Source organism: Populus alba, chromosome 3 (genome assembly GCF_005239225.2).
Source record: "Populus alba chromosome 3, ASM523922v2, whole genome shotgun sequence".
In the NCBI taxonomy this organism is placed as follows: Eukaryota; Viridiplantae; Streptophyta; class Magnoliopsida; order Malpighiales; family Salicaceae; genus Populus; species Populus alba.
In genome coordinates this window covers 16,469,048-16,493,815 of record NC_133286.1, presented here as the reverse complement: position 1 = coordinate 16,493,815, position 24,768 = coordinate 16,469,048, and the positions used below count along the sequence as shown (strand labels likewise).

Below are 24,768 nucleotides of genomic sequence, written 5' to 3'. Positions count from 1 at the left end.
TTGAGAATTTGTAAGGTGGAGATAATTTTCTAGTATTGATTGGTTACGGGATCTAGAATTGGAGCTCAGGATTTTGATATGATTATTCAAAATCCCTACTTCTTGCTATGCTTAGCCTCGATATGACTCCGGAATATCGTTCCCATTGAAGAACAACCATTTATAAGAGTTAGGGCTGAACCTGTACTAAAAGAGAAGACCTAGGTTTCATATTCCTTCCTTGCAATATTTCAAAATCCTTGTTCTTTCTCTGATGGTTTTAAGGTAAGCCAGGGTTAGGGTCTTCGGTCAAAGTCCACCTTACTGTTGGACCCAATACTATTCCATCCTTTGTAAGCCTGCGTTTGGGCTCTGACAAAATGAGCCAGGCGAGCTGGCCTGGTTTGTCAGGGCCAACAACGCCTGGCTTTTATTATTATTATTTTTTAGATTAATAATTATTTTTTTATGGGTTTTTCTCTAAATTTTTTTTAAATATATATTTAAATCATTATCCTTTCTCTTTTAAATAGTGATTATTTTTTTAATTATGTATTTAAATCTTTTTTTTTTTCTAATTCTTCTATATGTATATATTTATCTTTTATATAGATAAATTTTATTTTTAAAAATAAAAACAAATTATTTTCAGATAATGCTTTTAATATTCAGATAAGAAATAAAAATATTTCATCCGCGGCACGATTACATTAACCAGTAATAATGAAAGGTCGTAGTAGCAATGTTCACTTATAAATAGAACATTAGTTTCCCTCGTTTCGTCTCTTCTCCTCTCTCACTCAAAACAGTCGCCTCCATCTTTCTCTCTCTCCTTCTCTAATAGCAAATGCAGGCTGGTTAAACCCTCACCAAATTAATCAATATCAATAATCACACTAGTCAACGCTGTAATTTTGATCACTTTTCTAGGGTTCGGGTGATGGCATCAGAGGATGTGAAAACAAGCGAGTCTGCTGTTTCTACGATCGTGAATCTCGCAGAAGAGGCTAAACTTGCTCGTGAAGGCGTTAAAGCACCGGGAACTGCCCTTCTTAATATCTGCAAGTCCCTTTTCGCTGGTGGTGTTGCCGGTGGAGTGTGAGTTCTTTTTATTTACTAATTTTTTTAGTGTTTTATTGATTATTTTATTTAGGATTCAAACTTTTTTCTTCGGTGGAAGTGACTGTGATTTTAATTAATTCCTGGATAAAAATGAATTCTTTATTTATTTTTAGCTAAGAAAGGATTGTTGTTTACTATAAATTTCGTGAGAGAATTGATGGTTATTTTTGGTTTTATAATGTAATTATAACGTAATTTAGAGCATGACAGTGATTACTTTTAAATTTTTTTAGAAATATATTAAAATAATATAAATATTTTTAAAATAGTATATTAAAATAATTTAAAATAAAAATATTAATTTAAAATAAAAATTAATTTTTTTAAAAAAAAATTTCAAAATAATTTTTGAAATGAAAAAAGTAAACAATACCCTAAAGTAATAAGGCTGTAAAGGGACTGTTTCTCTCTGTTTTTTATTTTTTATTTTTTTTATAACTGTTATGGTTTGCCTTTTTTTCCCTCCATGAAAAGAAAAAATAGTGCTTTTTTGTTGTGGATTAAAATATGTATAAATTTAGACTTTAAAGATAATAGGTTTCCTGTTTTGAAATTTAATTTTTTTTTCTCGGAAAGGTAAAGGTCTGACTTTTCATATGAAATGTCGTGTTTTTTATATCATGACGGGCTTGCGAAAATGTTAATATTGAGCGTTCATTGGTGGTCTGTTGGATATAAGTGGGAATTGCTGAGGTGTATAACTAAGGTGTGATTTTATGTATAGCCAATGAAGTCCATGGTTTCTTGATATTTTTACTTCCTTGTTTCGGTATCACTTGTTTGTTGATCAGAATCGTTCAATTACTGAGAAATAACTTAGTTATACAAATATTAGTGGTGTTGCTGGTGGAGTGTGAGTTCCTTTTATTAACTAATTTTTTTAGTGTTTTATTGATTATTTTATTTAGGATTCAAACTTTTTTCTTGGGTGGAAGTGACTGTGATTTTAATTAATTCCTGGATAAAAATGAATTATTTATTTATTTTTAGTTAAGAAAGGATTGTTGTTTACTATAAATTTCGTGAGAGAATTGATGGTTATTTTTGGTTTTATAATGTAATTATAACGTAATTTAGAGTATCACAGTGATTATTTTTTAAAATTTTTAGAAATATATTAAAATAATATTTTTTAAAAGAATAGCATATTAAAATAATTTAAAATAAAAATATTAATTTAAAATAAAAATTAATTTCTTAAAAAAAAAATTTCAAAATAATTTTTGAAATGAAAAAAATAAACAATACCCTAAAGTAATAAGGCAGTAAAAGGACTGTTTCTCTCTGTTTTTTTTTTTTTTGTTTTTTTTATAACTGTTATGGTTTGCCTTTTTTTCCCTCCATGAAAAGAAAAAATAGTGCTTTTTTGTCGTGGATTAAAATATTTATAAATTTAGACTTTAAAGATAATAGGTTTCCTGTTTCGAAATTTAATTTTTTTTTCTCGGAAAGGTAAAGGTCTGACTTTTCATATGAAATGTCGGGTTTTTTATATCATGACGGGCTTGCGAAAATGTTAATATTGAGCGTTCATTGGTGGTCTGTTGGATATTAGTGGGAATTGCTGAGGTGTATAACTAAGTTGTGATTTTATGAATAGCCAATGAAAAAATGACTGCATCCATGTGAAAATAGAGGTGGCAGCCATTGAAGATAAGTTAAGGAATGGTTGTCTTATATTTATTATCATTCAGTGTGATTGAGGATGTTCCAATTTATTAATTAGCACCACTGTCTCGATATTACATGGATAATAGCTATCATCACTAGACATTAGCAACTGAATTTTCATCTTTTGTCACATGCACACTTGGGTGAGCATTTTCCATACTGAAGACATTATATGCGCTATTGTTTCAGGTCACGTACAGCTGTTGCTCCCTTAGAAAGACTAAAAATTCTATTGCAGGTAGTTTTTGCTTTAATTATATGGCCATTTAGTTCCGACTTTCTGTATCATGGACAATTACATTGCATGCTGAATTTTATATTAATTTTAGAATTTCTCCATAAGCATTCTGCATGTATGACTCCTCCTGTTTAACTAGAGTGAATTTACTTTTGAAACATGCAGGTTCAAAATCCTCACAGTATAAAATACAATGGAACGATTCAGGGTTTGAAATACATATGGAGAACTGAGGGCTTAAGAGGGATGTTTAAAGGAAACGGCACTAACTGTGCTCGAATTGTCCCAAATTCAGCAGTCAAGTTCTTCAGTTACGAGGAAGCATCCAAGTATGTTTTGGTGTTTCATTCTCTTTAATTTACTATCTATCAGCTGCCAGCAACATTCATTCCTACATATTAGTCTGGCTACATAGATTTTCTGTGTTTTGCTCTTTTTTTCTGTAAACAGGGGAATATTATGGTTTTATAGGCGGCAAACTGGAAACGGTATGGCCATCCCTCTTTTTTGTTCTATATGTTACTCTATTATATTTGTGAGCTTCGTTTACTGTTGAAGTCCATTTTCTATTTTCTGACCTTTCATCACTTTTACATGGAATTCTTATCCTTTATAGAAGTTTGGTGAGGGTGGTGTCAATTTATGCATGCATTATTATGTGTCATACAGAATACGATCATCAAATTGAGTTGTACTGAACTCTGGGATTATCTTTAGCAAAGCTATTTTTGGCTTTCAAATTATAGCCATTGAGCTTAATGGATTTCTAGCTTGAAAAGCACCACATTTTAGTTTCCCTCTTGCAGATGATGCACAGCTTACTCCTCTTTTACGTCTTGGAGCTGGTGCATGTGCTGGAATTATTGCCATGTCAGCAACTTACCCAATGGACATGGTTCGTGGTCGGCTAACTGTCCAGGTGCTGTGATCTATACGTACTCTTTGTGAACATGTGAAACCCCCTAGTCATCGTACCATTGATGACTTAAGATTGTCCATATGAATACTTGCAGACAGACAAGTCTCCTCGCCAGTATAGAGGAATCGCTCATGCTCTCTCAACAATCCTTAAGGAGGAAGGTCCCCGGGCTTTATACAAAGGCTGGCTGCCTTCTGTAATAGGAGTTGTAAGTGAATGGCTTGGTCTCTATTGCTTTCATCAGTCCTTGATTGTGCATCTGCACCATGGATGTCTATGTTCTTATGCATAGATACCTAAGTTATCATCAGCATTGGAGGTTGCATTTCCTTCATTAGGTCATACCTATTCTTCAATGAAATACTAGGCCAAAATTTCTTTTTCAATCCTCATATATGCCGTTAGTGAATTATCTGTGTGCTTACTTAATCTAATGACCTGAAGTATGACGATTACAGATACCATATGTGGGTCTGAACTTTGCTGTTTATGAATCTTTAAAAGATTGGTTGCTCAAAACGAAACCATTTGGACTAGTTGAGGACAATGAATTGGGTGTGGCGACAAGGCTTGCATGTGGGGCTGCTGCTGGAACTTTTGGCCAGACAGTTGCTTATCCTCTCGATGTGATCCGACGAAGAATGCAGATGGTTGGCTGGAAGGATGCTGCTTCAGTTGTCACTGGTGATGGGAGGGGCAAAACAGCCCTTGAATATACTGGTATGGTTGATGCCTTCAGGAAAACAGTTCGTCATGAGGGATTTGGAGCATTGTACAAGGGTTTGGTCCCCAATTCAGTGAAGGTCAGTGTAGTAACTTAGTTTTGATCATCTTATTTGGAATCCCTTGTGACTTTATCATTATCGTCGTCTAAGGAGATCTTTTTGTTTTTTCCTTTTGCAGGTGGTCCCTTCGATAGCAATTGCTTTTGTGACATACGAGATGGTAAAGGACGTTCTTCGAGTTGAGACGAGGATATCTGACTGAACTAATGAGAGGAATAAATTATCCGACTTGCAAGGGAAATGAAAGGAAATACAAGGAGAGGGTCAGTTTTCGGGGATTATCTTACTTCGAGGTAGCCGGAAAGTTTAGAAGTTTATTTTAGAGAGTGATAGATATTATGATAGTATTTGTTTTTTATTTTTAAATATATTGAAATAATATATATATATATATATATATATATATATATATGTTTTAAAATTCATTTTTAATATTAGTATATTAAAAATAATTTAAAAAAATATATAAAATAATTTTAAATAATTTTTTTAAAAATTTTGGGAGCGTGTAGCTATCCGTACTCTCAAATGTATTTTTAGCAAGTGTTAGTGTTTCTCCCTCTTTATACCATAGTTTCGAAACCCAACCCGGTCTAATGATCGAGTCATGGGTCAGATAGGTTGACCCGGGTCAACTAAAAAAAAATTAAAAATCAAATAACCCATCAAACAACTTTCCTGCACTTTCCATGTTCCCACTCTTCCCATAAGCAGAAATCAATTCCATCCAAGAAATCATGTTCCTATCAGGCATTTCATCAAATACTTTTTGCCCACACTCTAGAAACCCATATTTATATACATATCAATCATAGAATTCCCAACATGCAAATCCTCATCAAACCCCCCAACCAAAATCATTTGACCATAAATTTGTCGTTCCAAACCCACATCCATTTTAGCACCACAAGCCTTGAAAAGAGTTGGAGCTATAGATTGAAATTGCTTTCCTTTAATTAGGTTTTCTTTGTATAACTCTAAACCACCAACGAAACTCTATAAGCAACAATATCACTGTTGCTATTTGAGGAGGAGCTAATCGGCTCCAATGTATTAACTCTAACTTCCAGAGATGTTCTTTCTTTAGGTTGAAAAAAGCTATTGTCTTCCTCCATTGCATTGAAGGCAACTTCATTTGGTCTTCGTTTTTTAGCTCGAGTAAAATTATTGTGTTCCTCCTCCAAAGATGATTGTTTGCCCATTCTAACTCTAGCTCGTTCCATTAGTGGCAAGTGTTCATCTCCATCTTCTTTAATTTGAGTTATATTCAAAATTTTTACATGTAAATTGAGAATTTTGGTTATTATTTGCCTCTGTTTCCAGTCTGAATGTTGGCTCTGCAATTCTGCAGCGAGTCGTATATATAAAAATAAAAGAGATCAGGTTTCAGCCGGGTATGCCCGGGTTCCGGGTTGACTAGCTGAGTCGATCGGGTTTCGTCGGGCCAACTCCCAAGCGGGTTTTTACTTAGACTCGGACCAGTCTCAGGCCCGGGTCGACCCGCCGGGCCGGTCCGGGTTTCAAAACTATGCTTTATACACAATTGTTTCTGTGTAAGACTTTGTTTGTCCATGCAGTTGCGGCTATGTTTTATTTAAAACGCAATCCAAGTTGTTTGGTAATAAAAAAAGCGATTTACTATGCATGGGGCCCACGTGTTTCTTGCGTTTAAAACGTTGTACATGAAAAGCTATGAAAACTTGCTTTTCACGCACTGTAGACTAATAACCTGCACTGTTCACGTGAACAATGCAATTCGCTTGCGCTGTCCGCAGTTTGTTTTTTTTTTTTTTTTTAAAAAAAAAAAAACTAGTTTAGAGAATTAAATTCATTCGCGATGTGAACAATATTTTTTTCTCGAAAAACTAGTATAGAGTGAATTAAATTTACTCGTATAGTAATATCAATTTTATATCTGATAATATTTTATTTAATTTTATTACACGCTCAAAAAATTATAAAAACTGTAGTTCTTATCAGATGAATTTTGTACGTAATAGAATTATAAATAGTTTAATGAAATAATAAAAAATATTTTATATAAAGTATTATTTTTTTCATGATGTAATAGGAGTAATTAATTTTACAATATTTAAATTTAAAACCATTAATATTAATATATATATTTTTAAATTATTTTATAACCTCAATTTCAAAAACATTCTTAATCAAACACATTAAACTATTTTTTTTTCAACTTTAATTTTAACTACAGTTTTAACCAAACACCTATTTTTTCAAACCAACCTCAACCAAAAATACTTTTTATAAAACAATTTTTTTCAAACTACAACCACAACAACTACCGTAATACCAAACACACTCTAAACCTATGTTAGAGGGTGTTTGTATAAAATTAGAAAAATAGATACAAAATGAATAATAAAATAAAAAAGGTCACAAGCCACATAAAGAAAAATGTAAGATTTTAATCAAATAAATAAAAAACCTGAAATTTAAAAACAATTCCTCTATCTCTTCTATGCATCCTCTTCATAAATCAAAATGAGTTTAAAAAAAAATAAATCATCATAATTATTAGTCTAGATCAATGCAATAAGTAATTTTTAATCCACAATGTAAAATTTTTGAACTTGCCATCAATGAAGTCGTCGTGAGATGTCCATTCTCAATCCATTTTGATCGAAATCCATTGACAAAGGAACACTCAATTTGTGGATGTAAACTTTCGAAGGGAACAAATCTAGGCTCTCTATGAAGTATGAACGTTAAGTCTTTTGTAGCTGTGCCAGGGACTGATTCGATACCCCATGAAATCCCCTGATGTCGTTAATGGGATTGGAAAACCTCCCTAAACGTTGCATGGAAAAGTCTTTTTTAGGGGTAAGGTTTTTGGGATCAAATCACCACCTCAAACAAGAGACAAAATGAATCTAATAGAGAAAAAGTTGTGCCTAAAAAAGTTGGCATAAGTAGAACACACAAGGGGAAGCAGAAGAAAATTATGCCAATCTAGTGGAGGTGTATGGGTTTTAACCTCTTTTATGCCTTTAATATTCACAGCTGGAAGTCATGAGAAAACTTCGTTGGGGGAGGCAGGAAGAATGAGCCATACCAAATCTCTAAATTTGATAGTAGGAACGAAGGACAACCCGTGTTATCCAAGAATTAATATCAGGGCTGGCATAGGCAACTTGTATGTGTTTATAGTGGAGTTAGAACATGATTGGAGGAGGTAGCTCCTGAGGTAGCAGATTTGAAAAGGACAACCCGTGTTATCCAAGAATTAATATCATGGCTGGCATAGGCAACTTGTATGTGTTTATAGTGGAGTTAGAACATGATTGGAGGAGGTAACTCCTGAGGTAGCAGATTTGAATAGGGATATGGCAATACAGAAGCCAGAAGGATAAGGGGCCTTAATCATTTTAAATCCTTTCTCCTCTGTTTATTTATTATTATTATGATACAAGTTTTAAAGACATGTTTGTTCTCTCTTATTATGATACAGTTCACATGATACAAGGGCTAATGAGAAAGACTGGTTGCCGAAAGGAAATTTAGGTTTTAAGAGAGATTGTCGATTTAGCTATTGTTTTCAGCAAAATCAAGGGGGCAACATAAATTCTGTATAATGCAACTGATGAATCTCGTGCAAGCTAGCTTTGACATTTACTGACTAACAAATATTTTAAAAACAATCATCAATAGGATATTCTTATCAACAACAAAACTTTCTGAATTAAAAAAAAAAATTAAGAAATGAAAAGCAACCCATCACAATGAAAAACCCAAATGAATATACTGTAATGAGAAATGTTATTGAGGGCTCCTAAGATGCCCTCTGGCCTCTAATGGGCATTTTTGAGAGCATCTCCCTGAGATAATCATAGCGGCTTTGGTGATATTCAATCCATATGCATAGCTGCCTTATTGCTTCCCTCTTCTCCTCTCCGAGGTCTAATATCCCCTCATCCTTTTCTTTCATCATCGTCTCCAATGCTACCACCTTTTTCTCCAGTTGGCTGATAGCTTTGGTCAAATTCTCCTTCTCCACTCCTTCCTTGCTGACCTTGACCTTTAATTGCTCAACCTTCTCCTTTAATGCCGATTCACGTTCTTTTATGTCTTGTAGCTGCACAACTAAATTACCTACTTCCTTTCTCAATTTTTCGTTTTCATTATTTGTGTCCACAAACCAATTCTTCGCAATCAGAATCTCCTTTGAAACTACCAAAATACAGTTCTCATACCTGTTACAATCTTCTTCAAATTTCATGGTCAAAGCATCCAGGCCTAACAATGAATTGTTTACCTTTTCTGAGATATCTGCAACCATACTGTGATAAGCTTCATTATTTGTGGTGATTATCCCAGACAATACAGCAACCCTTTCTTCAAGCACTCTCTGCTCTTGTTGATACTTCTCTTCCGCTTTTCTAAAGGCGTCTTCATTCTCTGTTAGTAATTGTTCCGTGACACGGAGCTTCTGGTTTGACAGCCGGAGCTTAACTTCTATATTTCGCGCATTCTCGACCAAGGTGTTAAGTTCATCTCCTTTTACTTCAAGATCTCTCTTCAGGTCCTCAATCATTTCTTCCAACTGCTCTACCATCTGATCTCTAGAACCCAAATGCTTTTGGAATTCTTCTGCCGTGTCTTTAACTTTCCTTTCTGCTACTGCAAGACTCAACTTGCACTCCTGAAACCAGCCTTCAACTTGCTTATGCTCCTCATTTAGCTTTTTGTGTGCCTCCTCCTGTTCATCCAGCATTCTCCGATGCTCTGCAATCTGGCTCGTGAGCTCAGATTTCTGATTTTCCATTTCAGTTTGGTTTTCTGAAAATTCTTCCTTCTCTTTTTCAAGCTGCAATTGCATTTCGTTTTTCTCAGTCTGCAAAGAATCCAATTCCTGATGCAGATTGTTGACCTGTTCTGTTAAAGCCATTATCTGAGCAGAAGCTTCAATCTCCCCATTTGTATGTCTCTCCTGGAGGGCAGATAACTCGAACTCTCTCTCTGTTTGTTTTTTTTCCATTTCAAGGATCTTTTCTTGTAATCTCACCATTTCCTCTCCCAATCGCTCCCTTTCCTTGGTTTCAGTACTTATTTGCTCCCCAAGATCAGTTTTCTGGTTGCACAGAGTCTCCACCTCTAGTTCCAGATCATTGATTTGTGCTGAGCAACTTTCTTTTTCTGCCAGGACTCTTTGTTGATCTTCAGTCTTGCTTACTATCTCCTCTTTCAAATTTTCTATCAGAATTAGATATTCTGAAATTTCTAGAGTTTTATTCTCAAGTTGCACTTCAAGTTCAACTTTCTGGCTGCGTAGAGACTCCAGTTGTTGTTGTAACATGTTGACCTGATCAATAAGCCCCTCAACTCGAGTTGATGCTTCATTACCTCTACTTACCATCTGTTCCTCCAATTCTTCTTTCTGGGCACGAATAGATTTGAAGTCTGCTAGCAGAGTATCGACCTGCACTGTCAAACTCTCTGTTCTAGAGAATGATTCATTATAATTTTCCTCGAGTTTCTTCATGAGAGCAGAAAGTTCATCCCCTCTCACTTTTGACATCATTTCAAGTTCCAAAATCCGGGCTTCTAATCCCTGATTCTGTTCTCCCAGTTGCTTTGCTTCAGCCACCTTGCTTTCAATCAGCACCTCAAGATCTCTATTCCGGGCTTGCGATGATTCCAGCTCCAGCTCCAGACCTTTTACTTGTACCTCCAATCCATTTATCCGAGTTGATGATTCATTCCCATGTGTCTCGTGCATCTCTGCAAGAGATGAGTACTCCCTTTCCCTGTCACCCAATTTATCCTTTAAGTGACCCGATTCACCTACGAGTCCATCAATTGTGTTTTGTGCCTGCTCCATCTCATTTGAGATTTCAGATAATTTCAAGGTAAGAGAATCATTCTCCTTCTTGGTGACACTCAGATTATGGGTAAATTCTGCAACTTGATGTTCTGCAGATTCCAGCTGCTGCTTCATGATAGAAAGTTCTGCTTTAAGAGCTTCTAGTTCTTGCCCTGTGGTAGCTTTTTCTTCTTGCAGCTGATCAGTCAAGATTCTCAAGTCTTCTCCAATCTTCTCACTCTCTTCAATGCTTCTCATGGCTGCCTCTTTCTCCAAAATCATGCCATCTTTCTCTTTGTTCAGTTCCTCCAGTCTTTGATTCAGTTCTGCTTCTATCACGCCAGCAGAATCTAGTTTTTGCTTCAGTTCTCCATTCTCAGCCAAAAGTCGTGCTTTACCAGTGTCTGAGCTTTCAGCTTCGAGCTTCAAATTTCTGATGACCTCCTCTTCTTCTTGAATCTTGATCAAAGCTGTCTCATATTCCAACGTCAAAGCTTCTCTGATCTTCTCACTCTCTTCAATGCTTCTCATGGCAGCCTCTTTCTCCAAAATCAGGCTATTTTTCTCTTTGTTCAGTTCCTCCAGTCGTTGATTCAGTCCTGCTTCTATCAAGCCAGCAGCATCTAGTTTTTGCTTCAGTTCCCCACTCTCAGCCAAAAGTTGGGCTTTATCAGTGTCTGAGCTTTCAGCTTCAAGCTTCAAATTTCTGACGACCTCCTCTTCTTCTTGAATCTTGATCAAAGCCGTCTCATATTCCAACTTCAAAGCTTCTCTGATCTTCTCACTCTCTTCAATGCTTCTCATGGCAGCCTCTCTCTCCAAAATCAAGCTATCTTTCTCTTTGTTCAGTTCCTCCAGTCTTTGATTCAGTTCTGCTTCTATCACGCCAGCAGCATCTAGTTTTTGCTTCAGTTCCCCATTCTCAGCCAAAAGTCGGGTTTTATCAGTGTCTAAGCTTTCAGCTTCAAGCTTCAAATTTCTGATGACCTCCTCCTCTTCTTGAATCTTGATCAAAGCTGTCTCATATTCCAACGTCAAAGCTTCTCTGATCTTCTCACTCTCTTCAATGCTTCTCATGGCAGCCTCTTTCTCCGATATCAGGCTATCTTTCTCTTTGTTCAGTTCCTCCAATCTTTGATTCAGTTCTGCTTCTATCTCGCCAGCAGAATCTAGTTTTTGCTTCAGTTCCCCATTCTCAGCCAAAAGCTGTGCTTTATCAGTGTCTGAGCTTTCAGCTTCAAGCTTCAAATTTCTGATGACCTCCTCTTCTTCTTCTATCTTGATCAAAGCTGTCTCATATTCCAACTTCAAAGCTTCTCTGATCTTCTCACTCCCTTCAATGCTTCTCATGGCAGCCTCTTTCTCCAAAATCAGGCTATTTTTTTCTTTGTTCAGTTCCTCCAGTCTTTGATTCAGTTCTGTTTCTATCATGCCAGCAGAATCTAGTTTTTGCTTCAGTTCCCCAATCTCAGCCAAAATCCGTGCTTTATCAGTGTCTGAGCTTTCAGCTTCAAGCTTCAAATTTCTGATGACCTCCTCTTCTTCTTGAATCTTGATCAAAGCTGTCTCATATTCCAACTTCAAAGCTTCTCTGATCTTCTCACTCTCTTCAATGCTTCTCATGGCAGCCTCTCTCTCCAAAATCAGGTTATCTTTCTCTTTGTTCAGTTCCTCCAGTCTTTGATTCAGTTCTGCTTCTATCACGCCAGCAGCATCTAGTTTTTGCTTCACTCCCCCATTCTCAGCCAAAAGCCGTGCTTTATCAGTGTCTGAACTTTCAGCTTCAATCTTCAAATTTCTGATGACCTCCTCTTCTTCTTGAATCTTGATCAAAGCTCTCTCATATTCCAACTTCAAAGCTTCTCTGTTCTTCTCAATCTCTTCAATGCTTCTCATGGCAGCCTCTCTCTCCAAAATCAGGCTATCTTTCTCTTTGTTCAGTTCCTCCAGTCTTTGATTCAGTTCTGCTTCTATCACGCCAGCAGCATCTAGTTTTTGCTTCAGTCCCCCACTCTCAGCCAAAAGTCGTGCTTTATCAGTGTCTGAACTTTCAGCTTCAAGCTTCAAATTTCTGATGACCTCCTCTTCTTCTTGAATCTTGATCAAAGCTGTCTCATATTCTAACTTCAAAGCTTCTCTGATCTTCTCACTCTCTTCAGTGCTTCTCATGGCAGCCTCTTTCTCCAAAATCAGGCTATCTTTCTCTTTGTTCAGTTCCTCCAGTCTTTGATTCAGTTCTGCTTTTATCACGCCAGCAGAATCTAGTTTTTGCTTCAGTTCTCCATTCTCAATCAAAAGTTGTGCTTTGCCAGCATCTGATCGTTCAACTTCAAGCCTCAAATTTCTGATGATTTCTTCTGCTTCTTGTATCTTGTTCAAAGCTGTTTGATGTTCCCACTTTAAAGCATCCCTTTCCTCACTTGTAGCTCTCAACTTACTCCTCAGTTCAGCAACGTCTAGATTTGCCGCTTCAAGTTCTTGCTTTATGCCATCTGTTATCTTTTCACTTTCAAAATGACCATTTTTACTGCCTTTGTGCTTAGAAGAATCATCAAATTCTGAGTCTGAGCTAGATGAAGATGAGGTATCTTTTCCATGTTTGCCATTAACTTTCTCTCTCAGCTCTCCCTTCAGATGATCATATTGTCCATAGAGCAAATGGTACTGTTTCTGGACATCCTCAATTAGCTCAAGAAGAGGCTCTTTTTTGGAGTTTTCTATTGAGAGGCCATCTCGTTCTTCAAGATCTTCCTCTTTGATAAGCTTCAAGATCCTTTTTACCTTGTCATCAATTTCTGCGCAGGAAAGGTCTTAAAGTTAAATATTGACCAAATTTACAATGGAAAAGATGAGCTTAAGGCACAAAACAATAAGCCTGCAGAGACAACTCAAAATGTGCCGTGAGAAAGGTGATAGAATTCATTTTTTTTCCAGTTTTCATAATGCCATTTCACCATCTCCAAAATTACTGGTACAGAAAATCACCTGTTTTAGTTTCTTTTAGCTGTTCATCTTTCTCCGGATCAATGTGAGTTCCAATGAAGGATTTTAATGATTCACGGAAATCATGCTTTTTCTTTGTCATCCTCTTTAAATTTTCAATCTGACTTTCCTTGGCAGCTATATGTTCAGAAATGCATTCTCCATCTTCTGCTTGAAATTATAAAATCTGCATATCAGGATTTTGATAATTAAACACAATAAGATTCCAGCTGCTTATTAATGGTTTACCAAAATTGAACGTGCGTATAAGCAGTTAAATGAAGTGGGTCAGCCATGAGAAGATAAATGATCAACAAGTGGCTTGCAAGATCAGTCATTTTAAGCGAACACCACACAAATGAAATCATTCAAGCAGAAAGTTAGAGATCTTATTGAACTATTCAAACAAAACTTACCAGGCTCTATTTGTGAAATACATCAATCAGTAAAGAAATTGACTTTGACCTGTTCTACGCTAATAATATAACTTCGGCAGATAGCCTGCAGCTCATGGCTATACAAATGTCCCAACATCAATAAAATTCTCACCATCATCCTAGAAACAGGATAATAGCTCCGATTTGATGTTAACTTTGACGAAATTTGAAATGCAGAATCAGATGTTGATAGTGAAATGAAAATCAATCCAGTTTGAATTAATAAAATCTGAGTATTTCTTTGATACACTTAAAAGGCTATATCTGTATGAGATGCGAGTTAAAGACTGTTTTGAAAGTATAGCTGTTAAACTGGATATGACCGGTCCCTACTAAAACTCAGCTATTAAAAGGAAAATTATAAAATGATCCCAAACACCCACTAACATCATCGTTCCATTAGGTAAAATCAAACACAGATAAAAACCCATGTCACATTTGGATTCCCAATCACAACCAAGCAAATAAAGTTGCGTATCCTCACTAATAACCATATTTCAGATCCACCCATTTCCAAAATCCCATCTTCTTTTCACTGTAACAAGTCCCACTAAAAGAGCCATTTTTCAAAACCATGGACCCAACACACCAATAAACTTCCCCTTCTTAAAAGACCATTTTTCAACTAAAAATGGATAATTAAACAGCCAAACATGTCATTACAGATCTGGCACCATCTCATACCCACTAATAAGGAATCAAATCAAAGCACCCCAGAATAAGTAGAAGCCAAACGAGAATTCTTTCAAGAGTAGAAAATGACAGCTTAATATTGTTAAAAGTGAGCTGTTCTTTTTGGTATTTTCTTTTTCCAGTAATATAACACGCTACTCCTCAAACATAATTAAAACTGATTTAAGATTCATATTAAGATCCACTTTCAAAGCTTGAAACTATTTTTCCACCATAGAAACCTACAAACGGCATAAAGTTAAATTAAAGCAAATCTTCTTTTTTTGCTTACCAGGAAATTTCCTTTGCTTTCACTTTCAATCTTCCCTGGTAAGCTTAGCTCATGCTTGCCAAAAAAATCCAAGATTTGAACTAAAAAACAAGAAGAAAGAAAAAATTAAACTAAACAATTAACCAGAGAGATTTCCAGCTAAAAAATACAATCAATCTTCAAAAAAAAAAAAAGATGAAGAAGAAAAATTTAACCAGAACTAGAAAAAATCATGATCGTAACGTAATTACTTTTAATCAGACTAACAAAAACCTTAACCAACACAGTCAATAAAAAGATTAAAATCAGGAAACTAAACAAATAAACGAACAAACAAGCAGGAAACGATCAACATATGCTAATCAATCAGCAATTTACTATTTAGTCCACTAGAAACGAACTTCAAATTATCAAAAACAACAACTTGATCGACCAAAAAACTAGCTAAAAATAATTTTAAAAAAAATCAAGAAAAGATGGAGAAACATAAGCAAATAAAGTTAAAAAGCTGAAATTCCTAGTTAAGCATAAATTAAGTGCAAAAAATTATGAGATTGATCAAGATCATAATCAAGAATTAATTACCTGTAATTCTAGCTCGGAAGAAATTTAAGAAAAACGAAACGCTCTAAAATTTGAAACTGAAGAGAGAGAGACAGAGAGAGAGGTTCAAAACGACCGGTACAGCATTTTCTAGCTTTTCAATTTCAGGGGGAGGATGGAATCTTTGGAACCTTCTCTCTTGATCTAATCATCCTCGTGCTTTACTTTTTATTACAATAAAGCCACTGAGATGTCACTGAATGTGAAGAGAAATATCGTGAGTTTTTGCTGCGGAAAACGGGAGATTTTATTTTCTCGGAAATAAAGAAATGATTGGTAGTTTGTGGGGCCCATTTGTATGAGTTGTTTCCCGCGCCTAGTTGGATATCTTGTCTGGATTTGAGTTTTTAGTCACTGTGCTCCTGCATGTATATTCTCCACCAATCATGCCTTTTTTGAATGGTTCATTTGGTTTTTAATTTCGAGTGGAGAGAAAAATAGGAAAATCATTTCTCGGTCACTAAATTTCATTAAACCAATAATACTCAATATATAGCCTTCGTGATGACATAAGTAAATGACAATTATACCCATTTTCACAAAGATGTCCTTTCTATTTATCTGAATAGAAATAGAGATAAAAAAAAAAAAAAAAAGATATTCTTTCATTCAATGGATATGATTTATTTTTTAAATAATTTCACACTTGTTATTAACTCTCAATTTTATTTAGATATAATGAATGATACTTTTTAATATTATAAACCTCATCTTATTTAATTTTCTCTTTATTATCATCTATGATCTCTTATCTCCACATAATATCATGTTTTCATATTTTCTTTAGCAAATACCCAAATTATTTTCTCTTATAAATATAAATGTTGATTTTATATATATTTTTTCTTGTTTCCTTCTTTCCATTCCTTTTCCATTTCATTTCCGGTTATCATCTTCAACTATTAAGCTAAGAATGTTATTTATTCTAAGAGTGATTATTTTTTATTTAATTCAGTTTTTATAAAAAATTAATCAAATTCAATTTTTTTTTTTTTTAAAATTGAAATTAGTTCAAACCGACCGGTTTCGGTTCGTTTAGTTTTTTTAGGATAAAAACTAGTTCAAACTGGTTTTAACTCGTTTTTTAAAATTTAGTTTGACTTGGGTTTTTTTTTGTTTAGTTCGGTTTTTTCAATTTCAGGCTTATAAATCGAACCAAACTAAATCAATCAGTTTTTTTCACTGTTTGATTTTTTTAATTATTTTTTTTATTTTCTCAATTTAATCAATTTTTTTAATTTTTTTACTCACCCCTAATTTATTCTATTAACATTGGCGTATTAATGATTTTCTCTGGCTTTAAAAAAGAATGAGAAGTAAATCCTAATATTTCTAAATGAAAATCTACACTTGAAATAGAAAAAAAAACTATTATTATTATTATTTTCTTTCTTTTACTATAGAAAAAATAAATATTATGATAGGAAAATTAAAGCTAACAATAAAGAGGAAATAATTATTAAAATAGAAAATAGAAATAAAAATATAATAAATAGTGAGATGTCAACAAAAAGGAAATCCACACTTGACAAAATATTTAACAACAGGGTCATGATTTTAAGGTAACTTAATAAAAATTAAATTAACTTAAAACTATCAAGTTTAAACTTAATGTCAAAAAGATAAGATTGATAATTAAAAAAAAAAACTAAAGAAATCACATATCACTATGCGGGGAATAGTGAATTCCTCTCCTCAATTAATATTTGTTATAATTTTTCCTTTTCTTATTTGATAATTTATCTGTGTTTCAGCTAAAAACCTATCTTTCATATGTTGGAGAATAGTGCGATCATGAGCAAATTTTATCATCCTAATTCTATCTAATGAGTTTAAACTATTTTATCATCCTAATTCTATATAATGAAATTAAACTATTTTATCAAACAAAACTAAGTATAAGATTTCAGTGGACATGTGCACCTCTGTTTTAAAAATGTTTTTATAGCAGAGATGGTTGTTTGACACCATGTGCAATCTCCATGGCAAGAAAAGGTTGAACAAATTAGCAGAAAGCAAAACAGGCTCCAAAGAAGGACGATGCCATATTTGATTATTGAACAAATATTGGAACTAGTTTACAAGCTGTTTGTTTAATGAAAGAATTAATGTTGTTAAAACCAGAATAACAGCATTAATAAACAAAAGAAGAAAATGTCTGCAAATCTCTTCTAAGCCACTCTCTTGATATGAACAGTCTTCTTTGATATTGCTTCTCTGAGATGATCATAGCGGCTGCGATGGTAATCGACCAAGATACAAAGCTGCCTTATGGCCTCCCTCTTCTCCTCACTGACACCCAGAAAAATATCTTCCTTATGTTTTACCTGCTGCTCTAAATTTACTACCATTCTCTCAAGCTGACTAACAGAATTCAGCTTTTCTCCTCCTTCCTTGCTCAGCTTTGCTTCTAGTTTCCACACCTTTTCTCTTAACAAGAGCTCCTTCTCTTCCTTGCCGTTGAGTTGCAATGTCAAACTATCCACGTTATGTTTCAGCTTTTTTATCTCATCCTTTGTTTCTGTGATCCATCTCTTCGCAAACTGAAGCTCGTTTGAGATTCGGCAAATGGGGTCGGAGAGAATTTCATTGTCCTCGTAGAATTTCTTGAGCATTGTTTCCGCTCCTGAAAATACCTCTCCTGCATCCAAGAACATCTCCCTTATCTTCCTCAATTCACCTTCAAATGCTTTTGTTTTTTCATTAAGCTCTATGTTTTCTTGATCAAGTCTGTCTTTCATCTTCTTGTAGCTATCTTTGGTTTCAGCATGAATTTGTTCGGCAACTAAAATCCTCTGATACAAGATTCGAATATGATTTTCCATTTTCATGTGGAAGCTCCCTGCTAGTTCTTCTATCTTCCTTTCTAAAGACTGAGGATTTGTCCTTGGGGAATCCAGCGACCGATATTTTGGAGAATCCAATGACCGATATTTTGGAGAATCCAGCAAATGATGTCTGACTACTTTAGTCTCCTCGGTTAGCTTTTTTATAGTATCCTCCTTGTCTTTCAGGATTTTCTGCTGCTCTCCAACCTTGCTCGTTAAATTGTGAACTTCATTTTCCATCTGAAACTGGATTTGCATAACATCTCGCCTTAGTCTCTCGTTTTGTGTCTCCACTAAACTCTTCTCACTCAGCAAGGAATCCAAATCCTGTTGTAAGCTAAAAACCTGTGATTTCAAGGCCATAATCTGAGTAGAAGTTTCATTCTCTCTGCTGTCATATTCTTTCTGACAAGGAGAAAAGGAATCCCCTCTATCTAATAAGATCCCCTCCAGTTCTAATATTCTAGCGTGCATCCTCTCCCCTTCTTCTCGCAACTGATCTGTCTCTTGGTTCTTACTTCTTATCAGCTCTTCCAGTCTGTTCTTTTGGTTTCGGATAGAGTTCGCTTCTAGTTCCAGGTCCTCTCTTTGCACAAGAAAGGTTTCTTTCTCTTTTAGCAGTTCCTGTTCAGTTATAGCCTTCTTTGCTATTTCACCTTCCAAAGTCTCTGTCCGGAGCAGGTTTTCCGCAACTTCTTTGGTTTTCATGTTCAGTTGAGCTTCCAGTTGAGATTTCTCACCTCGAAAGGATTCCAATTCCTTCTGCAAAATATTAATTCGGTTCTTTAAGCCCTTGGCTTGAGCTGATACTTCCTTCCGCTTACTTGCTTCCAGTTTAGCATTCTGAGAACGTAAAGAAACCGTCTCCAATTGCAGATTGTTGACCTGTGCCATTAGATCTTCAATTCTAGATGTGAAATTCTTCTCACCATCCTTCAGTTGCTTCTGGATTGTAGATATCTCATCCCCTTTCTCTTTTGACATCAGTTTAAGTTCCGAAACACGTGAAAGCAGCTGTGAGTTTTTCTCTTGAAGATGTTTAGCTTCAGCTGCTTTGTTTTCAATCTGTGCCTCGAAATCTTTCTTCAGGGTGTGCAAGGAATCCATCTCAGTTTTCAGTGTTGCTAACTGTCCCTCCAGCTCCTTTATCTGAGCTGATGCTTGACTGTCATGAAGCTCATGTACCTTCACAAGAGCTGAAAGTTCCCTATTTTGCTTGTTGACGGTGTCTGCTTCTTGTAATTCTGCGCTGTATTTGGTGCGTAAAGCTTCGTTTTCAGCAGTAGCAGAGGTCAACCTATGCTTCAGCCCAGTTGCTTCTAAGCTTGCAGCATCAAGTTCTCCAGCAGAGCCGTACTCTGATGCTTCAAGATGCATATCTATGAGGAGGCCACTGCCTATGTCTGGAGAATAATACTCTGAATCGGAGAAGGATGAAGAGGAAGTACTTTCCTTCTCTTTCCTGCCTGGAGCCTTTTTCCCCATCTCTGCTCTGAGATAATCATATTGTGCGTAGAGAGACTGGTACTGTTTGTGAAAATCCTCGACAAGTTCAACAAGTTCTGATCTTTTCTTTGAATCTTCCGGGATCTTACCCTTCTTGGCTGGGCCATTGTTCTGTATAAGCTTCAAGATCTTTCCCACTTTATGTTCAATGTCTGCAAATTAAATAAGACGAAAATATGGAATTCAATATCTAAACCTTCAACAACTGGCTATAACTAGTATATCTGCACTCTATTCTTTAAAGCAAGAAACTAAACATCTTTGGGAATGAAACCACAAAGCTCAAGATTCTATGAAGAACAGATAACTGGTGAGAAGTATAGGGAAAGGCCTGTTAAGAAATGTAATCAAACTTCAGCAATTCTTGCGAGATTCAAATTGTAATATTTTTGCATAATTGCCTTCAGTCTAAACTCTAAATAGAGAGCCAAATGCTGACATAACTGGTAAAACGAGGATATTCAGTTTTAGCAGGAAATTTCTCTTTTGAACTTGGACGCTTATAGATACTGAAAATGCGTTCTTTTTGGCCTCAGTTCTTGAGTATCATAACCTGCAGTAGTGCAGATTTTAGGAAATTTGAGTTTATACATAAGAGATACTGCACCTCTTGTAGTCTCTTCGATTTGTTCGATGTTTTCAGGATCTTCATGGCTGCCGACGAACTCCATCACCTTCTTGATTTATAATCGGGAATTTACAGCCAACTCAAACAAATTAATGAAATGCTCTCTTCATCTGAAGCATATCAGCTGAAGATCCTATACGATAAAAGGCATAACACCACCACCATCATCCATTGAAATAAAAGAAGCAGTGCTGGTTGAAGAATGAAACGTGCACACAACTTATTAAACCCTCATTAAGTTCTGAAAAGATCATTCACAGTTCAGTATATGTGCATGGAATTGCGGTAGAATGTATTAATTTCATTGCCTTCGAGTCTAAGGTTCCTTGATATTAATTTAAAAGAAAGGAGGGTGTTGAATCTAAAACCTGGAGAAGCTTAGTCAAAGGAATTGCAGCAGACCAATTGACAATAGCCATAGATAAATTAATGTTATCAGATAATTTTAATTTCTCTAACCCTCTACATCAAGCATAGAGGGCTTCGATCCACACTTGACTATGACAAAACATGGTCCACCGAGAAAACAATACTTCCAGTCGACATAAAAAAGAGAGTGAATTACATCTCTAGACGTGGAAAGTTGGTCAGCAAAATATTGTTATCTCAATTTCATAGACAACATTTGGGCCACCAGCCCCCTGACATTTTGAAACTCGTTACTCGAATTACTATTTTATGCTCAACACACACACACACCTGGGATCCACCACAAAACAAACCATTTTATTTCATTGTTTATATATAATAGAATTGAGGCAATGTGAGCTTGCTTAAACAAGATGAAAGTGACAAACAGTTTAGATGTGAAGGCTTTTTTAATATTGAAAATAAGAATTTTGCAGAAGGCTTCAATGAGTAAAGTATCCAATTGGTTTTTAAAGTATTTTTTTTTATTTATAAATATATTAAAATAATATTTTTTAAAATTTATTTTTAATATAAACACATTAAAACAATATAAAAATATTAACAAATTAAATCTAGAATGAATTTCAGAATTTTTAAAAACATGATTTGATCACGAAAACACACACCATCTAAACGGGTTTGCGCAGATCGTTAGCACCGCAGCTTGTATCGTAGGCTACATGAGTTTGAACTCTCCTTGTGCCCTCGAAGGCTATGCCCTCTCTTTTATCAAAGAAGAAGGAGAAGGAGAAGAAAGAGGCATTGTTCCATTAAAACCAATCAAGAAGACAAGCACATTATTGGATAAATGGATCTAATGATCAAGCAATCAATCAAACCCAAGGACTGATGCGATAAAGACAAAAAAAACACACCCAGATGGGAAGATTTGAGACTTTTAGGTGTTATTATTCTTTTCATGTTCCTGTCCCTTTCCCGTGGATTAAAAAAATGGCATCCTTTCTTTTCAATCTTTTTGTATTTCCCTGGAAACCAATCGAACTGTAAGAAGAAAAAAGAAAATACCTGTGATGGGAAGGGGATTTTTTGACTGCAGATCTGAATCCAAACAAGAGTCAAAAAGTTAAATGTCATTAAGAGAGAGATTAAGCCAAAAAATAAAAGATAAATAAAGAAGAAAATTTGTACATGACTTCTTTTTAATTCCCCTTTTTTGTCCTTGCCGCTTGCCAGGAGAAGGAAATTTTGGCGCTTCTTCTGAAACTAATACCCTTCGATTTTTATTTTATTACAATTCAAACCAACGAAAGCACCGCGAATTCTCGCCGTGTCATCAAAACAAGCTATCGCGATATTTGTTTCTTCTGCGGTGCAAATTATTTGGCACCAACAATCTACCGATAAGTGTGCCACTTCCCACCCTGGAAAAATTACTCTTTCCATAAAATTATTAAAGAAATGTTTTCACTGTTTAAAATTAAAAATAACACTTAAACATCAATAAATTCCACGGGATCTTATTAATGTTTTTTTTTTTTTAATGATATTCTAACTTGTAACCTAGCTAATAAGATACTGTTTTTTCTTGTGATTTTTTAATAGCCCATACAAAAGAAATAAACATGCAAGATCGAAGTTCTTGAATGCCGGGGATGCTGGAAAGCATATAAGCTTACAAGAAGGCATTGACAGCGGAAGAAGCCTTATAAAAAAGTACATTAATAATTGTGAAGATCGAAGAGCAAATCAGTTTTTTATAAAAGGTTAAGTCATGAGCTCTTGATGTTTACAAAAGTAATCAAGGTGAGAGCATACTATGGTTAGAAACAATTTGTGTGCAAATTAAAAGGAGAAGATTTGCAAGAGTATCATAAAAAGCATAAATTATGAACCAAATAAAAAATGCAAATGAAAGAGTACTTTTTTATTAGAATAAACAACAAAATAAATAATATAATGAGGGTAAGAAGAGGATGAACCTAAGCACTAGATGACGGCAAGTCTTGCTGTCTTTTTGCATGAAAAAATTGTTATTTTTTTTAATTTTATCTTTTAACATTGGATTAATTAAAAATTAGACTTCATAGTTTATTTTGATTTACTTTCCATGAGGTTATCTCGGTTTGAAGACTCGGATTGTGTGTTTGGATAAGTTAACCCAGTTGACTCGAATTTTTTTTTATCTTTTTTAAATTAGCTTTTTTTATTTTATTTTTATCCTCCAACATAGAGTTGATTATGAATTATGATTGATTTATTTTGATTTGATTTCTATGAGATTATCTTATTATTATAACTCGGATCATATGTTTTGCAGATTAACTTTGGCAGACTTAGGCCGTTTCATCATTTTTTATTTTTAAATTATTATTTTTTTTCAATTTCAACCTTTAACAATGAGTTTATTGAAAATTAAGTTTCATAATTTATTTTTATTTAATTTATATAAGGTTATCATATTCATATCCTTGATCAAAAGTTTGAAAAGTTAAACCTGGTTGACTCATATAATTTTTATGTTTACTTTCTATAAGGTTATTTTAATTTCATTATATTCTGATCTCATGACCCGCGTCATGAGTTTAGCAAGTTAACTCATGTCAAATGTTTTTGTTATTTTTTAATTAATTTTTTTGATTCCATTCTTCAATTTTTGAGTTGATTCATTTTATAATTTATTTTGATTTGTTTTATATGAGATTATCATAGTCTCGTGAAACGGGCTATGGATTTGACAAGTTAACCTGGATGGTTCTAAAATACACATTTGCAATTTTTTTATAGTTTTTTATGTTTTTTTTTTAAAAAAGAAAACTGATTCGACCAACAATGCAGTGCGCCTAATCTAAACAAATTACTAAAATTGGAAGCTAGAAGATAACAGTGACACAAGTAGATCAAATTGCTAAAATTGGAAGCTATCAGATAATAGCGAAACAATCTATCTTTTGACCGTTACAGTGAAACTCAAGACGGGTTAGGTGGAGCACAAGCAGGATTGCCGACTCTTTTCTAAAAACTTGTTTTCCTATCATTCTTACCATTACATTTTCTTTTCTTTTTTCTTTTTTTTTTTTAATCTTAAAAAGGAAAGGCCCATTAAGCCTGACTCGCAGCAAACTACAAAGTCCACCAAGCCCATCTACTACGACTTAAGTAAACGGTTCTAACAAAACGGAGAGAAAAATGAAGAAAAAAATAGTGATTTCCTTATCATTGCCGGAGATAGGGGCGGAGCAAAAAAATAGGGTCAAGATTAAAAAAATAAATTCTGGGAAGGGTTAAAATTTAAATATTATTAATTTTATCCCTTAAATCTTGAATCATTCAAGGGAAAGTCATAAATTATTTTTTTCCTTTCCAGCCTCTGCCACTGGCCGGAGGTTTGAGAAATAATCTTGGTAGCCCGAAAACAAGATTGTTATTTTATTATTATTATTATTATTTTACGTCTTACCCTTAGACCTTGGGGCATGCCAACTCGATGGTTTTGATTTTGATTTACTGCATTTTCCCTATTATATTCAATTATTCCATGTTTTTTAAATGATATATGGATTTTTTTTTGTAATATTTTTTATAATTAGATAGGAAAATAATGTGCATAAGTTTAATGAATTGGCATAAGTATTTAATGAGAATAAAATATATATTTTATTATTATCATTTTTTATATTATTTTCTCCAATTCATTATTCTTTTAGCTTTTTATAAAGTTGCATGAAAATAATAAAAACGTTATCTTTTGTTCTTTGCTTTATAATTGCTTTGCATTCCATGATAGGTTTTTATTTATATAACAGTGCTTTTGATAAAACAAAAATATATTCACTCCAAAGTAAAAAAGAAATTAAAGAATAAGAAAAATGAAGTTTTGACTAAAGAAATGTATTTTTTTTTACTTAATTAAAATCATGTGAGTTTTGATAAA

The 24,768-nt window shown here is 34.4% G+C and overlaps 3 protein-coding genes across 5 annotated transcripts; 1 reads left to right on the top strand and 2 right to left on the bottom strand.

Moving 5' to 3' along the window:
• The first annotated feature begins 640 nt into the window (after nt 1–640).
• LOC118035094 (mitochondrial adenine nucleotide transporter ADNT1) lies at nt 641–5,096 on the top strand. The gene is made up of 8 exons (XM_035040584.2): nt 641–1,077; nt 2,962–3,010; nt 3,176–3,339; nt 3,461–3,498; nt 3,817–3,929; nt 4,024–4,137; nt 4,388–4,732; nt 4,833–5,096. Exons 1-8 carry the CDS (start codon nt 920–922, stop codon nt 4,914–4,916), a joined length of 1,065 nt encoding a protein of 354 aa, XP_034896475.1. The 5' UTR covers nt 641–919; the 3' UTR covers nt 4,917–5,096.
• Nucleotides 5,097–8,323: 3,227 nt separating this feature from the next.
• LOC118035073 (uncharacterized) lies at nt 8,324–15,628 on the bottom strand. 3 transcript variants are annotated; one of them, XM_035040563.2, is made up of 4 exons: nt 15,486–15,628; nt 14,922–15,001; nt 13,524–13,707; nt 8,324–13,333 (listed from the first exon to the last, which is right to left on the bottom strand). In XM_035040563.2, exons 3-4 carry the CDS (start codon nt 13,621–13,623, stop codon nt 8,508–8,510), a joined length of 4,926 nt encoding a protein of 1,641 aa, XP_034896454.1. In that variant the 5' UTR covers nt 13,624–13,707; nt 14,922–15,001; nt 15,486–15,628; the 3' UTR covers nt 8,324–8,507. The 3 variants fall into 3 exon arrangements, with proteins under 3 accessions (XP_034896454.1, XP_034896458.1, XP_073264299.1); XM_035040567.2 differs by having other exon boundaries at nt 13,524–13,688; XM_073408198.1 differs by lacking the exon at nt 14,922–15,001 and having other exon boundaries at nt 15,486–15,588.
• A 1,625-nt stretch (nt 15,629–17,253) lies between these two features.
• Nucleotides 17,254–20,895, bottom strand: LOC118035064 (uncharacterized). Its single transcript, XM_035040556.2, has 2 exons — nt 20,445–20,895; nt 17,254–19,989 (listed from the first exon to the last, which is right to left on the bottom strand). Exons 1-2 carry the CDS (start codon nt 20,506–20,508, stop codon nt 17,675–17,677), a joined length of 2,379 nt encoding a protein of 792 aa, XP_034896447.1. The 5' UTR covers nt 20,509–20,895; the 3' UTR covers nt 17,254–17,674.
• Nucleotides 20,896–24,768: the final 3,873 nt, after the last annotated feature.